The 18,901-nt window shown below is 56.5% G+C and overlaps 2 protein-coding genes across 2 annotated transcripts; one reads left to right on the plus strand and one right to left on the minus strand.

Annotated features, from left to right (window-relative positions):
• The first annotated feature begins 341 nt into the window (after positions 1 to 341).
• Positions 342 to 1,874, plus strand: MDK (midkine). Its single transcript, XM_074227584.1, has 5 exons — positions 342 to 463; positions 566 to 645; positions 733 to 894; positions 1,107 to 1,268; positions 1,471 to 1,874. The coding sequence occupies exons 2-5, from the start codon at positions 567 to 569 to the stop codon at positions 1,494 to 1,496; spliced, it is 429 nt and encodes a 142-aa protein (XP_074083685.1). The 5' UTR covers positions 342 to 463; position 566; the 3' UTR covers positions 1,497 to 1,874.
• Positions 1,875 to 4,245: 2,371 nt separating this feature from the next.
• Positions 4,246 to 6,007, minus strand: CHRM4 (cholinergic receptor muscarinic 4). The gene has a single exon (XM_074227585.1). It carries the CDS (start codon positions 5,967 to 5,969, stop codon positions 4,521 to 4,523), a length of 1,449 nt encoding a protein of 482 aa, XP_074083686.1. The 5' UTR covers positions 5,970 to 6,007; the 3' UTR covers positions 4,246 to 4,520.
• Positions 6,008 to 18,901: the final 12,894 nt, after the last annotated feature.

An 18,901-nucleotide genomic window follows, 5' to 3' on the forward strand; every position in this document is an offset into this window, starting at 1 on the left:
TGGGGCGGGGCACAAGAGCCCGGAAGGGCCCCCCCCCCGGGGATAGGGGGTCACCCTCCTGGCCGCCCGAAGCATGGGATCACAGCCGCTGCCCCCGAAGTGGGGGGCCCTCACAGCGCGGCGTGCGCGGGGGGCGCACGGTCCCCAGGGCCAGGAAAGAGGAGCCCGGGGGCCCCCGTGCTGGGGTGCTGGGGGGGGGTCGGAGGCGCAGAGCTCGGGGCGCCCCCCGGCCAGGGCCGAGGGGCGGGGCGAGGCGGCCCCCGGGAGGGTCGGGGCGGCCCGGAGCCCCTCCCCTGGGTGGGCCGGGGGCGGGGGCCCATGTGACCGGCTCAGACCGGTTCTGGAGACAAAAGGGGCCGGGGCCGGGGCGGGCCTGGGGCGCGGCGGAGCCGGAGCAGCGACCACCCTGCAGCCAGGAGCCCCGGAGCCCCAGCGGAGCAGCGGCGGCGCCGGGCCGGGCCGAGTGAGCCCCGGGGCGGCGGGGGACGAGCGGGGGGCGGCGGGGGGGCCCGGGCACCCCTGGGGGAGGGTCCGAGGCTCCCCCTAACCCCCCATCCCCCCCCAGGATGCAGCTCCGAAGCTTCCTTGTGCTCACGCTCCTGGCCCTCCTGGCCCTCGCCTCCGAGGCTGCAAAGAACAAGAAAGGTGAGGGGGGCTAAGGGAGGGGGCGGGGGGCCCCCGCCTTGGGGTGCAGAGAGCTGAGCCGGCCGCCGCCCCGGCCCCTCCTTTCAGACAAGGGCAGGAAGGGCAGCTCCGAGTGCGAGGAGTGGTCCTGGGGCCCCTGCACCCCCAGCACCAAGGACTGCGGCCTGGGCTTCCGAGAGGGCAGCTGCGGGGGGGAGACCCGGCGCCTCAAGTGTAAGGTCCCCTGCAACTGGAAAAAGGAGTTCGGAGGTAAGGGAGCCCCCCCACCCCCGGGGGCAGCAGGGCTGCTCCTGCCCGGAGAATGGGGGGCCGAGGGCCCGTGGGGGAGGCGGGGCAGCCTCCAGCTGGGGGTCAGGAAGGCCGGGGAGACCGCGGGGGGCCGGGGGGCCACCTGGAGAGGCGCGGGGGGGGGGGGGCAGCCGCAGGCCCTGACCCCGCCTTCTGCCTCTGCCCTTCTCTAGCCGACTGTAAATACAAGTTTGAGAGTTGGGGCGCCTGTGATAGCAATACTGGCACCAAAACCCGCCAGGGAACCTTGAAGAAGGCCCTCTACAATGCCCAGTGTCAGGAGGCCATCCGGGTGACCAAGCCCTGCACCCTCAAGGCCAAGGCCAAGCTCAGAGGTCAGGATGGCCCCTCGGGTCAGCGCCCCATCCCCAGGGAGCTGGCCTCGGGCCTCCCCGGCAGCTGCCGTGTGACATAGCCCTTCTCCTGGGGCTGGGCTGGGCAGGGGGGAGCAGAGATGGGGAGTGAGTGGGGAGAGGGCTGGGGGAGGGGCACATATGCCAGCCCTCCTCATCACTCACCCATCTTTCTGTTTCACAGCCAAGAAAGGGAAGGGGAAGGACTAGACCCCGAAGCACCACCTGACAAGGGAGGCTCTGCCTCTGGGGGACTCCTGGATGCCCTCCCTTACCCCCCCCCCCACCTCCCCTTCCCAGCCCCCCCAGAATTTATTCTACACCAGGTGCCTTGTTTCTGATCATTAGCTTTATCAATCACGAAGCCCTCCTTCCCGCTTCCCCCCATCATTCCCAGCCCTTCCCCAGCACCCTGGGGTGAAGGGGTGAAGGGAGGAGGGAGGGACCAGGTCTCCCCTTTCGGACCTGGCTCCCCCTCTCACCCCAGGGATATGAGCTCCAATTTCAGCCTAGCCCCAGAGCCTTATTCAAACCATCACCTTTATTAAAAAAGAAAAAATAAAGTCCTTTTTTTCAATAAAAGCCTTTTGTTTTTAATATATAAAAGCTCCCTTCTCTATTAATTTAGCTACAATGTGGGGAGAAGATTCTCTGGGGTTTAAGAGGGAGAGGGAGAGGAAGGGGTGAGAACGGAGCCCCAGAAGGCTGGGCCAGAGGGGCTGACCAGACGGAGGACAGTGCCTTCCCGGCCGCCATTTCCACACAGTGCTGATGGGAAAAGGAACATCTCTTTACAAATGAAAACCAGATCCATAAGTTTTGGGCCCCGGCCCAGACTCCTCCCATTGCCCAGAAGCAGACACCCTGCTGCCCAGTGGGTAGGGCTTGGGGAGACGGAAGGAAGTGAGGCCGGACCTCTGGGCAGCCTGTCCAAGCTCAGGGTCGGCTCCGCTCTGCTCTGGGTGTCCAATCCCCCTCGAAGGATCCAGCCTTCTCACCCAGCCCTGCCCCAGACGTGCCCTTCGTGGGGCTAGTGTGGAAGAAACCGAGTTACCCCCACGAGAAAACAGGCATGCACCGGAAGGGACCCTTCCTACGGAGAGAAACTGAGGCTCAGAGAGATGGCCTGCCCGAGGCAGTCTGGCCAAACTGGACAGATTTTCTCACTGCTCTGGAGGTGTCCTTGTCTTCCCTCCACCTCTCCCCCCCACCCTTCTCTCCTTTCTTCTCTCCCTCCTCAGCTCGTTCTCTCTTCCCGTCTTCCCTCCCTCTTGTCTCTGTCCCTGTCTCGTCTCCCTTACATACACCCCCCCACAACTCACACCACACACACAACACATACCATTCACACACACACACACACACACACACACACACACACCTCACACACACAACACACACAACACATACATTCACACACACACCTCACACACAACACAACACACACACAACACATACCATTCACACACACCACACACAACACATACCATTCACACATACACACCTCACACAACACACACAACATACCATTCACACACACACCTCACACACCTCACACAACACATACCATTCACACACACACCACACAACACATACAATTCACACATACACACACCTCATACAACACACACACAACACATACCATTCACACACACACCACACACAACACACACACAACACATACCATTCACACACACCTCACAGAACACACACAACACATACCATTCACACATACACACCTCACACAACACACACAACATACCATTCACACACACACCTCACACACCTCACACAACACATACCATTCACACACACACCACACAACACATACAATTCACACATACACACACCTCACACAACACACACACAACACATACCATTCACACACACAACACACACAACACACACACAACACATACCATTCACACACACCTCACAGAACACACACAACACATACCATTCACACACACCTCACACCACACACAACACACACACACACACACATATACACACACACCCTAGCCTCCCTTCCTTCCCATGTGAGTGTTTCAGGAGTAAGAGGGGAGGTCCTGAAGGAGGCTGTGGGTGCAGGGCCAGCAGGCCAGGTCTCCTTTCCAGGGTGCCACCGAGGTTGCCCAGGGTGCTGCTGGGGCCGCCCTTGCCCCCAATTCAAACAGATACACGTTAGTCACTAGAAGCTGCAGAGCATCCCTTTGGCTCCCCTTAGCCTCCGAAGCCATCCCCATGGGGAGGAGGGAGATGGGGAGACCGAGGCAAGCGCTCAGGCCCAGCTCCCCTCTCCAGACCGAGAGGGTTGACAGTAGTAAGGACCGAGTCCTTGGATTGCACAACAACCCCCAAAGGCCAGGGAGCCTCGGGGGGAGTAAGGGGGACCGACCCACTGGCCAGGCTGCAGAGAGGGAATTGGAATAGACTGGAGGGTCAGGCTGAACCCTGCATGCAGGTGGGGTAAGGGCAAGCGCTACCATTTACACGCTGGGGTCAGGGGCCCACTCCTGGTACAGTTGAACCCTGAGAGCCAAGAGGCCCAATTTCCTCCTCCCTACCCCTCCATCCATCCAAGAAGCCAGGTATCCTCAGGTCCATCCGACCCCTTCTGATGCCTCCTCCCCACCATAGTTCTGACAACTGGGGCTCAAGCGAGACCTTGCCCTCCGGAAGCCACATCCCTGGTACCTCGGCTAGCACCCCACCCCCCCCTTTTACCAACCACCCCGGGTTTTCACTGAAGTGTCAGAGATTGACTCCCTGGATACAGGCCGTCCCTTCTTCCAGTCTCCCCCCAAACCCTCTCCCCTCCAATCTCCAAATAAGGGTTATCCTGTTCCTTCTGCCCAGAGGTCTGTTGGGTCTGGGCCTTTCTTGAGGTCCTGAGAAGAATCCACAGAACCTCTCTAGATCCAAAGTCCACCTTGGGCCCACCAGTGGCTCAGCCCAGTGGACCCGCTCTCTGCACTTGGAGACCAGGTGACGGGGAGAATTTGAGGCCCAAGCCTCCCAGATTTTCCACTCTGGTGACTGGACACACACTGGGGACGCTCCAGGACCTTTTCTGGCCAACCTCCGGGGCCCTAGGGAAAAGGGTGCCACCTGTCCAAGTCTTGTCTCTTCTCTTCTCTTGAGTGGGACAGGCGGCGGGCCAAAGGGAGTCACCCTGGAACTGCTCAGATCCCAGAGTGGTCAGAAGTCCCCATCTGCAGAGCCCATGCCCACTTACCTAGCAGTACCAATGTTTCTGTACTGGCACAGGAGCAAGTGTTTGAAGGTCTTCTTGAAGGTGGCATTGCAGAGGGCATAGCAGGCAGGATTGATGGTGCTGTTGACATAGCAGAGCCAGTAGCCAATGGACCACACGGTGTCAGGGACACAGCTCTGGCAGAAGGTGTTGACCAGCACCATGACATTGTAGGGCGTCCAGGTGACAATGAAGGCCAGCAAGATGGCGAAGATGGTCCGTGTCACCTTCCTCTCCCGCGCTGCCATCTGCCGCTTCTTCCTCACCTGATTGCGGGCAATGCTGGCAAACTTGCGGGCCACATTGGCGGCCGGGCGCAAGCTGGCCGGTGTGGCAGGAACGATCTCGATGGCCGTCACGCACTCGTTCCCCGTCTGCTTTGTTACGATCTGTATCTTGGACCACTTGGAGGTTGGATTGAGCGCTCGTGGGCGTGGGGGTAGGGGGGTGGACGGGCTGCAGCCCGTCTCGGCTGTCGACCCCTCGGTCAGGGGCCTCTCCCTGGTGTTCTGGGTGACACTGGCAGAGCTGGACTCGTTGGATGTGTCCTTCTCCTCTGGGGGCTTGGGGGGAAGCAGGACCGGGGGAGGGGCCTCCTCCAGCCTTCCATTGCGGACCTCCTCCTTCCCAGGCTCCACTGGCTTCCGACTGGGGTTCTTGCTACTCTGCTTCATAAGGGGGCTCCGGAGGAACGAGAGGCTCTTGGCCTTCTTCTCCTTGGGCCCCTCGGGACGGTGCTTGTGGACCCGGCTGCGGCTAGCCAGGGAGATGTGGATGTAAAGCACGGTCATGATGACCACGGGCAGGTAGAAAGCCGCGATGGCCGTGCCAAAGGTGACCGCCGGGTTGGACAGGAACTGGATGAAGCACTGGTTGTCCGGCACCGTCCGCTCCCCTACTACAAACTGCCAGAAGAGGATGGCCGGAGCCCAGAGGACGAAGGAAAGCACCCAGGCGGCGGCGATCATGAGACCTGCCATCTTGGTGGTACGCCGGGCAGGGTAGGTGAGAGGCTTGGTCACACAGAAGTAGCGATCAAAGCTGATGATGAGCAGGTTCATCACGGAGGCGTTGCTGACCACATAATCTAGCGCCAGCCACAAGTCGCAGACCACAGCCCCGAGAGGCCAGTAGCCCTTGATGATATACACAGTGTAAAGGTTCATGGAGAAGGCCCCAATGATGAGGTCAGCACAGGCCAGGCTGAACAGGAAGTAGTTGTTGACGGTCTGCAGCTGCCGGTTGACCTTGATGGAGAGCATGACGAGGATATTGCCCACAACCGTCACCAAGCTCAGGGAGCCGGTCACGGCGGCAATGAACACCATCTCCACCGTCTCGTATCGGTTGGGAGCGGCGGGCATCGCCTGCACTGACTGGTCAGACTGGTTGCCGTAGCTGCTATTGACTGGAGTGAAGTTTGCCATCTTAGTGGCTCAGGCCAGACACCAGAGATGGCACCAGATGGGGATCACAGCTGGACTCCTGAGGAAACAGAGAAAGGAAGAGTGGAATGAAGAGGGCAGCAGGCTCCTGAACCTCCCTTCAATTCCCTCCAGCAACGCTCTCGACCCCAGCCTTCATCTGGCCCCTCAATCTGTCCTGAATGTTTCACGGACATCTCAAAAAGTTATTTATTTAAGGCAACAGGGTTAAGGGACTTGCCCAAGGTCACAAAGCTAGGTGACTATTCAGTGTCTTAGGTCAAATTTGAACTCAGCTCCTCCTGACTCCAGGGCCCATGCTTCATCCACTGTGCCACCTTAGCTGCCCCATGCACTGACATTTTCAATGTGTTTTCAGCAATACCAAAATAGGAATAGCTACTCATTTTACTGGTATCTAGAGAATTCCTAGGTGAGATAACTCTACCAATATAGACTGGCACGTTGTCTTATGATAGGTGATGGTGATGATGATGATGATGATGAGGAGGAGGATGGAGAATGGTAATAAGTCACACTTAAAACAAAACTCTACAGAAGTGATTTCATTTGAAGGCAGTGATCTATGTAGTAGCTATTATCAGCTCCATTTTAGAGATGTGCAAACTGAGGCCAAAGTCAATGAAATGATGAGTTCTGTGGGCCTGTCCCACAGAGCTTGGGGTGAGATCCAAATCCAGGTCTGCTTATCTATGAAAACAGCCTTCCACTCCCTCCCCATAAATGGTTTTTTTCTACAGCATCCTCATGATCTAAAGAGTTCAACATCATTATCTCCATTTTACAGATGAATCAGCACGATGATGAGATGAGATTGCCCATATTATTACATAAGCATGTGGTTTGGGGAACAGGTCAAGGACACTGCATCTGCTCCCACAGTGTCTTTCCTCCTCAACCTGAGTCTGGCCCATGAGTTACAAAGGTGGATGGATATTCAGATTTGTATTCAAGAAATCTATCTCCAGGGTGGCTAGGTGGTGCAGTGGATAGAGTACCGGCCCTGGAGTCAGGAGTACCTGAGTTCAAATCCGGCCTCAGACACTGAATAATTTACCTAGCTGTGTGGCCTTGGGCAAGCCACTTAATCCCATTTGCTTTGCAAAAAACCTAAAAAAATAAATAAATAAAATAAGAACTCTAAACCCAAAAGCATGTTTAGTTACACATTATTTTAAACATTACACCTTTTTTGCATCAACTAATAAATCAATTAAAATGGGAGTTTTTTTAAGAGTAAAGATTGCTAGAATTTTTTCTTTGTATCCTCAGTCAATTCAATTATTAATTAATCAGTAAAACACACATTTATGAAGAGACTTGCCCACTTGGGGCAGGTCTGGGATCCAGACTCATACTTGAGGTGGTTTTTTTTTTTGTTTTTTTTTTTTTTTTTAGTTTTTGCAAGGCAATGGGTTTAAGTGGCTTGCCCAAGGCCACACAGCTAGGTCATTATTAAGTGTCTGAGACCGGATTTGAACCCAGGTCCTCCTGACTCCAGGGCTGGTGCTTTATCCACTGTGCCACCTAGCCACCCCTGAGTTTTCTTGTCTGTAAACTGAGGTGGTCACTATGCCATCTTTAAGCCCTGAAAGCCTGATGACCACTGTGGAACAGAGTCAGGAGGTCCTTGTTTTAGAATGAGGAGACTCAGTTTCATTTCCTGCTTCCTAGCTGCGTGACCCTGGCCAACTCACTTTCCCCCTCATCTATGGAGAACAAGTGGATTCCTAAAGTACCTTTGACTGGAGGATGGAGGATGAATGGTTAAAAGGCCATCCAGTTCACTGTGTGACCTTGGGCAAGTCACTTAACCCCATTGTCTTGCAAAAAAAACCTGAAATAAAAAATTAAATTAAATTAAATTAAATTAAATTAAAATATAAGGCCACCCAACTTGGTTCAGATTCATCAGCCAGCATCGCTTATGGAAAGGGTGCGACTAAGGGATGGTCCCCATTCCTGTGACTCCCTTCTTTGAGCACCCTTTATTAGGCAGTGAGGCCCTAGAAGGCGTCCCTTAGGACTCTGGACTGTCATGTTTTAGGGGAGGGAGTGGAAGGCTGTGTTCATGGACAGGCAGACCTGGATTTGGGTCTCACCCCAAGCTCTTTGATTAACTACTTTTTCCGTAGGACATTAAACACTCTTCACCCTTTCTGTCTGTGGGGCGCTGTGCTAAGCTCTGAATAAGCAAGGGCTGAAAGCTGCCCTCAAAGTCCTTCCATTCTAAAGGGTAAGGTGTAATACAGAGAGCAAGGCATAGGCAAGATCTAGATGGAGGAGATGGAAGGCAATCTCAGAGAGGAAGGGACCGGCTGGGAGGGATCAGGGAAGACCTCTTGAAGATGGGGCATCTGAGCGGTGACCAGGTGAAGGAGGGGCCCATGTCAGGGATATTCAGTAGGGAAAGGAAGGGAATAAGCTCATTAAAGCACCTAATATGTGGGGTGACGCAGTGGATAAAGCACTGGCCCTGGAGTCAGGAGTACCTGAGTTCAAAGCTGACCTCAGACACTTAATAATTACCTAGCTGTGTGGCCTTGGGCAAGTCACTTAACCCCACTGCCTTAAATAAAAATTTTTAAAAAGCACCTAATAGGTGATGTGTGTAGGGGAAGGGAATAAGAATTTATTAAGTGCCTTCTCTAAGGTGGATCTCATTTGACCTTGCAACAACCCTGGGAGGTAGTTACTATGACAATGTGCCTCATTTTACAGGAAACTGAGGTAGTGTTTGAAGTGGTTTGCCTAGGGTCCATAGCTGGTGTCTGAGGCTGGATTTGAACCTAGGTCATCGGGACTCCAGGATTGGAGTTCTTCCTATTCACTTTGCTGCCTCTCTATTAGCAAATGGATCAAGAAGGTGTCTGGAGGGAAGAAACCCAGAAAGACAGGAAGCATAGGTTTTCTAGGTGAGCCGGGAGATGATCAGAACCCCTGGTGCTCAGCTTCCCCCTTTGCCGGGTGGGTAGAGCCGTGAGGCAGGAAGGCATGTTGGAAGGATCCTGCCATGGTCCAGGCAAGGGGTGGGAAAGTCATGACCCAGGACAATAGCCACCAGAGAACCTGGACCACGTCATGGAAAGTGGTGGGAATGTAGCCGTGTCAACCTTGGACCATGAATCTGATCCGTAGAGTGCATGGTGACAAGAGGTGGAGGGGACACCAAGGTCGGGGCCTTCAGGGTTTGGCCTGAAGTACCCACAGGAAGCTCGGCTGATGTCTAGCAGGCAGAGGACCCTTAGAAAAGAGTGGAGGGATAACAGAAGCCCTCTCCAAGGTAGAGGGCGAGAACAGGAAGGCCTGGGGACACCCCGTGAGCAGGCGTGACAACCAGAGGATCAGAGATCTGGGCTGCAGTGGAGGTCATCCAGGCCAAGAAAGCCAGAAGAAAACCAGAGCATGCAGAATGTTCAGTTTCTTTGAGAAAACCCCTTCTCTACTCTAAGCCTCAGTCGTTGCCTCTGTAAAATGGGTGTATATGTGGATTAGAAGGTATTCTAAAAGGGTGCCTTCCAGTCTTCAGAGGTAGCTTTCACCCCCCAGGCCAGGCCTGGTCAGAGATGTGCAAGAGTTGACCGTCTCCCCAGTGGGCACCAGCTTGAGAAGGGCCAGAGGCCAGGATGGGGAGATGAGGAGAAGGGTTGGACTCTCATTGTTTGTCCTTTGTTCTTTTCATTCATTCATTCATTTGGTTTTTGGAAGGCAGTGGGGTAAAGTGATGCATGCAGTCACACAGATGGGCAATTTTAAGCGTCTGAGGCTACATTTGAACTCAGATCCTCCTGACTCCAGGGCTGGTGCTCTATCCACTGCCCCCTTTGTCCTTTTTTCTTAGAAAAACGACCATGACACGCCATGACAAGTACATGAATTGGATTTGAGTGGGGGGTGGAGGGGGCTGTGCTAAGTCACCTGCCTCACTTCTTCTCCAGAACCATTTGGGGCTAGGGGCCAGTTAGGAATCAGGATGACAGGAGATGGCCCTGGATGCGAGGCAATGGGGTGAAGTGACTTGCTCAAGGTCACCCAGCTAATAAGTGGCAAATGTCTGAGCTTGGATTTGAACTCAGGTCCTCCTGACTCTCTCCACTCCCAGAGCCCAAATGGCTGGATGAAGGAGACTCCTTTCCCACTTTTCAATTCCAAGCAGGGCTCTCTCTCCAGCTCCTGGGGAGCCATCTGGGAGTCCGCCGGGGGTCACCGGCTCCCGGGAAGCTGCTGACAGCCCCCTCCCCCGCCTCCCACCGCCCGCATGTTTACAGCCCCCACTCCCAAGGAAGAATCGCAGGCAAGTTTCCTTTTCCTGCCATGCCCCCCTCCCACGGCAGCTCCTGGCAGCTTTCCCTCCTGTCTCACAGAGGCCGCGGCAGGAGGGCCCACACCTGGCCTCCCTGGCACACCTCTCAAGGGCAGACACACCTTGACACCTGCCCCCTCAGCGCTGCCACCACGGGCACACCCCCACTCACAGATACACACAGGAACACACACACACACACACAGGAACACACACACACACACACACACACACTCTAGAAGCAGCCAAAGTGCTACACACGTGTAAACCTCCCTGGTGTGGTCTAAACTTACACATACACTTGTGCCAAAGAGAACACAGTGTCTAGAGCCCCCTGGGTCAAAGCCTGCCCCCAGAGGGCAGGCCTGGGAGGCAGGAGCTCTGGGTTCCAGTCCTGGCTCATGGCACAGCTCACAGTGGCTCTTGGGACAACCCACACCCGTGGCCCTGGGCCCATGTTCCTCCTCTGTAAAATGAAGGGGTTGGGTTGGATGATCTTGTTCTATAACATTCCATGCTCCAAGTCCCCCCGCCCCCCCAGTGCTGACAGTCAAGGTTCCAAGGCCCCTCCCCAACTCTAACATTCTAGACTTTAAGTTCCTTTTCATGGGACTTCCATGGGACCATGGGGGAAACAAGAGCTTTGAACCCCCCCACATGAAGAGGTTGGTCCTGTGTACCAAGGGTCGTGGGGACTGGATACTGGGGCTCTGCCTGCTCTTGGCCTTGCTTAGTGGGTCAGTGGAGTCCCTCCCTCCCAACCCATGAGTGGAGAATGTGGTCCTTTCCAGCCAGGGTTCCATGCTAAGCCTATATGGTATCACTCATCCTGAGAATCTCTATAACATAGGTCTGACTTTATCCTAAGGGGGGGAGGGTAACCAGGGGACCCCCAAGGCTGGAGGATTAGAGGTTGAAACAGTAAAAGGAGGAGGAGGAGGAGACAGAGGGGAGCAGGGAGTTGTGACTCAGAGACATTGGGAGTTCCGAGATGGGCACAGCTCGACTGGTCTTAGCTTCCAAGCCCAGGCACCCTGTCACCACTCTGGGGGGCCTAGGTGGGTCTTCCCATCCTGCTTCTCTTCCCTTGCCCATCAAACAGCAGCTCTAGCCCAGACCCAATGCCAGTAGAACTGAGGGTCACCAAGAAGCTTCAGGGCAAGGGATGAGGTTGGGGAACCTGGGACAAGGGCAAGCAGCTCCCCTTTGCCTGCCTGGGCCTTGGCTGCCCCCAGGCTCTGCCATTTGGTGGCCCTTGGAGGTGCTTAGGGTTAAAGGGAGCACTCATTCATCTGTGCTTGGTGGGTCATCACGCCATTCCCGCCTTTCCCTTTCTAGACCTTAGCCTCATCTGGAAAATGAAGAAGTTGGATGAGAGGAGATTTAAGAACTCCCAGCTCTGACATTCTAGTTCTAAGGTTCCTCCCAGCTCTGACATTCTAGCTTCTAGGTTCTAAGGTTTCTCCTAGTGCTGACATTCTAGATTCTAAGATCCTTCCCAACTCTGACATTCTAGTTCTAAGGTCCCTCCCAGCTCTGATATTCCGGGTTCTAAGATTCCTCCCAGGTCTGACATTCTAGGTTCTAAGGTCCCTCCCAGCTCTGACATTCTAGATTCTAAGGTCATCCCATTTGTGACATTCTAGGTTTTAAGGTTCTTAAGTTTTCTGGCTGTGGCATCCTAGGTTTTAAGGTTCTAGGGTTCAGGCCTCATTTTGCTTTTTTTCCCCCTTTTCCTTTTCCTTTTTTTTTTTAAAGGCTGTTGTGGTTAAGTGCTTTGTCCAGGGTCACCCTGCTAGTAAGTGTCTGAGGCTGGATTTGAACTCATGTTCTCCTGGCTCCAGGGCTGGTAATCTATCCCTATACCATCTAGCTCACCCTCAGGTCAAATTTTGGACTCCATACCTGGCGCCAAACCCTGCCAGGCTATGTCTGTACTATGGATCTCATAGTTGAGGCCCGTGTTGAGCTGCATCCCAGACTTGAGGCTGTCTCTATCCAACCTTCCCTGTTCCCAGGATGATGGACATGGGGTCTCCAGAACCCCTCCACCTAACTCCTCTTTTCTCTTCTTCCCCCCCATGACAAGGAGCGGCTGCCTTGAGTCCCATCTGCTCAAGAGCAACAGCCAGAATCACAGACTAGGAGAGCTGGAAGGCCCTTGGGGAAGGGGCACGAGGGCTAGCTTGGGATTCACATGCCTTCTCAGACTCTTGCGGCTATGCCTCAGTTTCCTCACTTTAAAAAAGGTCTTTGGGCCTCTCGAACTTACCTCATGGGGTTGTTATGAGGTCAAAGGAGATGATGCTTGCAAAAATGTTTTGTGGAAGATAGCAGGAGTGAAAGAACTGGCTCAGTTCAGGAAGACCTGTGTTCAAATGTTGCCTTTAATACCTCCTGCCTCTGACCCCGAGCAAGTCACTTCCATCTCTTTGTCCCCAAGTCTCTTTAAAAACTCTTAAGTTGAAGCCTATTTACTCATCTGCATTGGCAGAGGGAACTTCCTCACTAGGGTCCTCTCTACACCAGTCCAAGAAAAATAATTCTTTGCAAACCTCACAGTGCTGGGTAAATGTCAATCCAACCCCCTCATCTTACAAAGTGGGGTTGGGGAGGAGGAGGAGACTTATCCAAGGTCATCCAGAGCCAGCATCTGAACCAAAGCCTCCTGACCCATTCCCCATGCATCATAACATTCCCCCCACCAAGTCCCCCCACCCCAGAGAAGGGTCTAGAGACTCCAGACTCCTGCCCCAAGGGGCCATTGTCTTTCCTTTAACATTCTCCCTGGTTTTCCCAGTTCTGTCTGGGAGATGAGTAAACAGTTGTCTGGGAATTTTCCCCATTGTTTGGAGTGGGGAGGCCCTCTCTGCTCTTCTTTGTAGCCCCAGAGCTTAGTCCTGTTCTTGTTCTCTCTCTCTCTTTCTCTCTCTCTCTCTCTCTCTCTCTCTCTCTCTCTCTGTGTGTGTGTGTGTGTGTGCGTCTGTATGTGTCTGTGTGTGTGTGTGTCTCAGGGAGGAGGAAGAGGGTCAGAGGAAAGGTTTTATAAATTCAGGCCCTGGGCAAGGTCTTAGGATTGGAAGGCAGTCCAGTGGTGACCCCCTCTCTGGATTGTGAGGGGGCAGGGGGTGTGGGGAGGGAAATAGGATCCTGTTTTTTTGTTCCCCTTTGAGCCTTCAGAACCTCAGTCACATAAAGGACTAAGGGGAGGGAGGCAGGCACCTGAGGGAGTAGGGAGACATCCATTGGAGACCCCTACTGGGGATAGGGCTGGGGCTCATGTCTACAACAAAGAACCATCCCCCTGGGGAGAAGAATGGGCAGAGCCCCCTCCCTGCTGCCTCAGTGTCCCCCTGGCCCCAAAGCTACAGCCCATGTCAGACCCAGCCTTGACCTGGCTAGCAGGTAGACAGCTCCTGGTCCTGAAGAGACCACAAGAACCACTAGATGGTGCTGTTGGCCCTGCCAGGTACTTGGCAGAATTGTACCTTCAGATGGGCTTAGAGCTTTGGTAAAGGGAAAAGAAATGGGGGAGATGTGGAGAGGAACAGGGAAGGGGGGGGCAGAGGAAGGGCCTGTCTCATTTCGGAATTGTCAGTCTAGAAATCCTTGCCTTGCTAGAGAGACAGGGGTGCAGAGGATGCTTGTCCAGGTCCAGCTTTGGGGTTCTCAACCATGCTCTGAGTCCGGGGGGGAGACCAGGGTAGGCCAGAGACGGGAAGAAAGTTAGGGCTGCTGGATTTTAGGGGTCTACCATTCCCAAACCTGGGGGACTGAGGGAGGAGGTGGGGGGTGATCAGGGATGGGCCTGATGGGGGGAGCCGACTGCAATCAGCATGCGTATTTTTGGTCTAGGGCCTCTCCCACATTTCCATACTGAGTGTGGCTGGACCCCGTGCATCCATGGAAATGGCCATATGTAGACAGGCAAGCGGCCAATGCTAACGAGATTTGGACAGGCTCAGGGCCTTCAAATGTCAAGTTTTGGAGGAGGAGGAAGGAAGCAAATCAAAATTGAGCAGGAAAAAAAAAAGGGGCCCAGGGCCCAGTCCCAGGTCCCTTCTCGGGGGAAGATGGAGATGCTGAGGATCTGGAGAGCTTGCTGGGGACTGTCATCTGGGGAGCCCTTCCCACCTCCTCTAGGGCTAGCTTGGCATTATCAAATTCTTTCACTTCTATCCCAAGTCATATATGGGGGGGGCAGTTTCCAATCTTTTCTGCTGCATTAAAAGGGGGAGATGTAGAGGTGGGGGGATTGCAGTCTAATTCCAATCTCCTCCCCTTGGTCCAAAGGAAGACCTTTAATAGGGGCCAGAAAACATCCATCTGGTCCTTTTCGAAATACCCACCTACCCCCCAGCCCTCACAAATGGCCCTCCCCATCCATCAGGGTATGGGTGCTTTCAAAGTTGTACAAAACAGAGGCAACAACCTTGGGGAAAGGGTGGCCATTAGGCTCCACTGGGATCGGTTCTCCTGTTGGGACCAGGGTAAGCTTAGAATCTCCTAGAGCTGCCATAGAAAGCCTGGTACCCAAATGGGGGGGGGGGCTGAAATCTGGAGAGCCCCATGGGGAGCAGGGGTTCACTCCTATTCCTACAAGACAAATGGGGCTTGCCCATGCCACCCCGGGGAGACAGGTAGCAGGAAGAGCTCCAGGCCCCTCTGCAGCCAGATGTTGCCCAGGAGGGGCTGCCCAGGAGGGGCTGCCCAGGGGGAGTTTGTGGTGGAAGATGCTGTACAGAATGGGCACATGGGATCCCAAAGCTTGGGGCTCCTGGGGTGGGGGTGAGAGGCCAGCTCTCTGAGTCCTCGTCTGTTATCTGGAGGGAGCTCTGCCTTCTAGAGTGGCGGGGTGCCCCGTCTCTAGGAGCAGGCGGCGGCTCAGAGGTCGGTCTCCTTTCAGGCCCCAGATAGCAAAGGGAACTCGGCCCCCAGAGCCATCTGGGGGCGCCCTGTTGCCACCCTGCTCAGCAACCACTGCCTCCTAAGGTCACCCATGGGGATGACGCCACGAACTCGGTTTGGGGGGGACTGGAGATGCACGGATACTACAGTTTTGTTCTGTGGGGCTCCAGTCGTTCCCAGCCTTCTCCGACCCCAGCATCGTGGGTTGTGGGAGGCCCTAAGGTGGGGGTCCTGGCTCCCTTCAGAAACAGCCTTGGGGTGGGGGGTGGGGGTCCTTGAGGAGAGCCAGGGAAGAAAACGTGGAATCCCGAGGGTGCGGCCCAGGTCAGACCAGACGGATCCCCAGGGGTGGATGGGTGGGAGCTCAGGACCCCAAGAGGCGCATCTCAGGGAGGGAGGCTCCCTGGAGTGGGGTGCGCCCAGGGGGAGGGATGCCCGCCATGGCCTGGCGCTGCCCCTGGGGAGCCGGAGGCAGGAGGGAAGCGTCCCCGGGAGGGATAGGAGTGGCTGCCCGGGCTGTGGGGGAGCAGAGTGGAAGCCCCCCGGCCCCCGGCCCCCGGCCCCCCGCGCCTGCACTTACCAGGCGGCTGCCTGAGGCGTCCTCCGGGGCCCGGCGGGGCGGCCCGGACGGGGCGGGCCGGACCGGGCGGGGGCGCGGGGCGGGGGCCCGCTCCGTCCGTGGGTCCGTCCGTCCGTGGGTCCGCGGGTCCGCGCGGCTCGGCCGTGGCTCCGGCGGCGGCTCGGGCGCTGTGGCTCCGCGCCGCTCTCCCCCTCGCACTTTTCCCCGAGCCTCGTGATGTCACGCGGAGCCAGCCAATCACCGCGGGGCGGCCCCACGGGCGGGCGGCCCCACGGGCGGCTGGCCCCACGCTCCCCGGCTCCCTCCCGCGCCGCCCCGAGGGCCGCCTGCGGGGGGGGCTCCGTGGGTGCGGCGCCGCCCGCCCCGCGCCCCCGAAGCCGCCGGGCCCCTGCCGCCCTGTGCTCTCGGGGCCGCCCTGGGCTCTCGGGGCCCCCTGGGCTCTCGGGGCCGCCCTGGGCTCTCGGGGCCGCCCTGGGCTCTCGGGGCCCCCTGGGCTCTCGGGGCCGCCCTGGGCTCTCGGGGCCGCCCTGGGCTCTCGAGGACCCCCCGCCACACGCCCGCGCCTTGCCCCGACCCGGAGGCCCGGCCCGGGCTGGCCACAGGGTTCGCCCCGTCAGGCCGGCCCCGCAGGGACCCTCCGGGAAGAGCGCGCCTCCCTGGGGTTGCAGGGTCGTGGGGGGCCCCAGGGAGCGGGAGCGGGTGGGAGCCGGAGGGGGAAGGGGCCCCGCTTTGCTCCAGGTCACCCGGGGTGGCGTCGGGGCCCCGGAAGCCCAGCTTCCCGTCCATCAAAGGGGCTGCCGGCAGCGAGGGGACCCCGCAGTTCGAGACGTGGGGGCGGGGCGCTAAGGGTCCTCAGCACCCCGGCGCCCAGGGGCCCCGGAATGCCAAGAGGGGAAGGGGCGTGTTCAAGGACTGGCGCCCCACCGTCCCCTCCCCCAGCCTTGCAAGGCCTCCAATCGCCCCCCCCAGAAAAGGGCTTGTTCTAAGACAAGAGACCCTGACCCCCCCACCCCACCCCATGGATGGCTTCTGGCTTCCAGCCAGGCTGCCCGGGGGGAGGGGCGCTGGGGAGGAGGAGGAGAGACAGAAAAAGCCAGAATGACAGGCGGGGGGTGGGGGGTGGGGGGCGGGGGAAGGGAGCTCTTCGGAAACCAGCAGCTAGGGACCCGCCTCTCGGGCACACCCCAAGGTAACGCGAAAAGATGGGGGAGGCGGGCACCTGCTCTGTAGCAGCTCTCGAGATGGGGTCTGAGAAGCCCGCGGGCATCTTAGGGGCCTCTGGAAGAGCCCCGGCTCGGAGGCTGGATTGACCAAGCCAACACCTCGCCCTTGGACCTCACTCTAGCACCTTGGTTCTTGGGCATTGGTTGAGCACCTGGTCCTTGGCCGCTGCTGCAGTACCTGGCCCTTGGACCTTGCTCTAGCACTCGTTCCTGGACATTGGTCCAGTACCTCACCCTTGGACGGTGCTCAAGGAACTTGTTCCTGGGCATTGCTCTAGCATTCATTCCTGGACATTGTAAACTCTTGCCCTTGGTCACTGCTGCATAACTTGTCCTTGGACGTTGCTCTAGCACCTCGCCCTTGGATGATGCTCTAGCACTCGTTCCTGGACATTGCTCTAACAGCTTGCCCTTGGCCACTGCTGCACTTGTCCTTGGACGTTGCTCTAGCACCTCGCCCTTGGACGATGCTCTAGCACTCGTTCCTGGACATTGCTCTAACATCTTGCCCTTGGCCACTGCTGCGCTTGTCCTTGGACATTGCTCTAGCACCTCACCCTTTGATGATGCTCTAACATCTTGCCCTTGGTTACTGCTGCATAACTTGTCCTTGGACGTTGCTCTAGCACCTCGCCCTTGGACGATGCTCTAGCACTCGTTCCTGGACATTGCTCTAACATCTTGCCCTTGGCCACTGCTGCGCTTGTCCTTGGACATTGCTCTAGCACCTCACCCTTTGATGATGCTCTAACATCTTGCCCTTGGTTACTGCTGCATAACTTGTCCTTGGACGTTGCTCTAGCACCTCGCCCTTGGATGATGCTCTAGCACTCGTTCCTGGACATTGTAGCATCTTGCCCTTGGTCACTGCTGCATAACTTGTCCTTGGACGTTGCTCTAGCACCTCGCCCTTGGACGATGCTCTAGCACTCGTTCCTGGACATTGCTCTAACAGCTTGCCCTTGGCCACTGCTGCACTTGTCCTTGGACGTTGCTCTAGCACCTCGCCCTTGGACGATGCTCTAGCACTCGTTCCTGGACATTGCTCTAACATCTTGCCCTTGGCCACTGCTGCACTTGTCCTTGGACATTGCTCTAGCACCTCACCCTTTTGATGATGCTCTAACATCTTGCCCTTGGTTACTGCTGCATAACTTGTCCTTGGACGTTGCTCTAGCACCTCGCCCTTGAATGATGCTCTAGCACTCGTTCCTGGACATTGCTCTAACATCTTGCCCTTGGCCACTGCTGCGCTTGTCCTTGGACGTTGCTCTAGCACCCCGCCCTTGGACGATGCTCTAGCACTCGTTCCTGGACATTGCTCTAACATCTTGCCCTTGGCCACTGCTGCGCTTGTCCTTGGACGTTGCTCTAGCACCCCGCCCTTGGACGATGCTCTAGCACTCGTTCCTGGACATTGCTCTAACATCTTGCCCTTGGCCACTGCTGCACTTGTCCTTGGACATTGCTCTAGCACCTCACCCTTTGATGATGCTCTAACATCTTGCCCTTGGTTACTGCTGCATAACTTGTCCTTGGACGTTGCTCTAGCACCTCGCCCTTGGATGATGCTCTAGCACTCGTTCCTGGACATTGGTCTAACAGCTTGCCCTTGGCCACTGCTGCGCTTGTCCTTGGACATTGCTCTAGCACCTCACCCTTTGATGATGCTCTAACATCTTGCCCTTGGTTACTGCTGCATAACTTGTCCTTGGACGTTGCTCTAGCACCTCGCCCTTGGATGATACTCTAGCACTCGTTCCTGGACATTGTAGCATCTTGCCCTTGGTCACTGCTGCATAACTTGTCCTTGGATGTTGCTCTAGCACCTCACCCTTGGACGATGCTCTAGCACTCGTTCCTGGACATTGGTCTAACATCTTGCCCTTGGCCACTGCTG

This window comes from Macrotis lagotis, chromosome 3, assembly GCF_037893015.1.
Source record: "Macrotis lagotis isolate mMagLag1 chromosome 3, bilby.v1.9.chrom.fasta, whole genome shotgun sequence".
NCBI classification, from domain to species: Eukaryota; Metazoa; Chordata; class Mammalia; order Peramelemorphia; family Peramelidae; genus Macrotis; species Macrotis lagotis.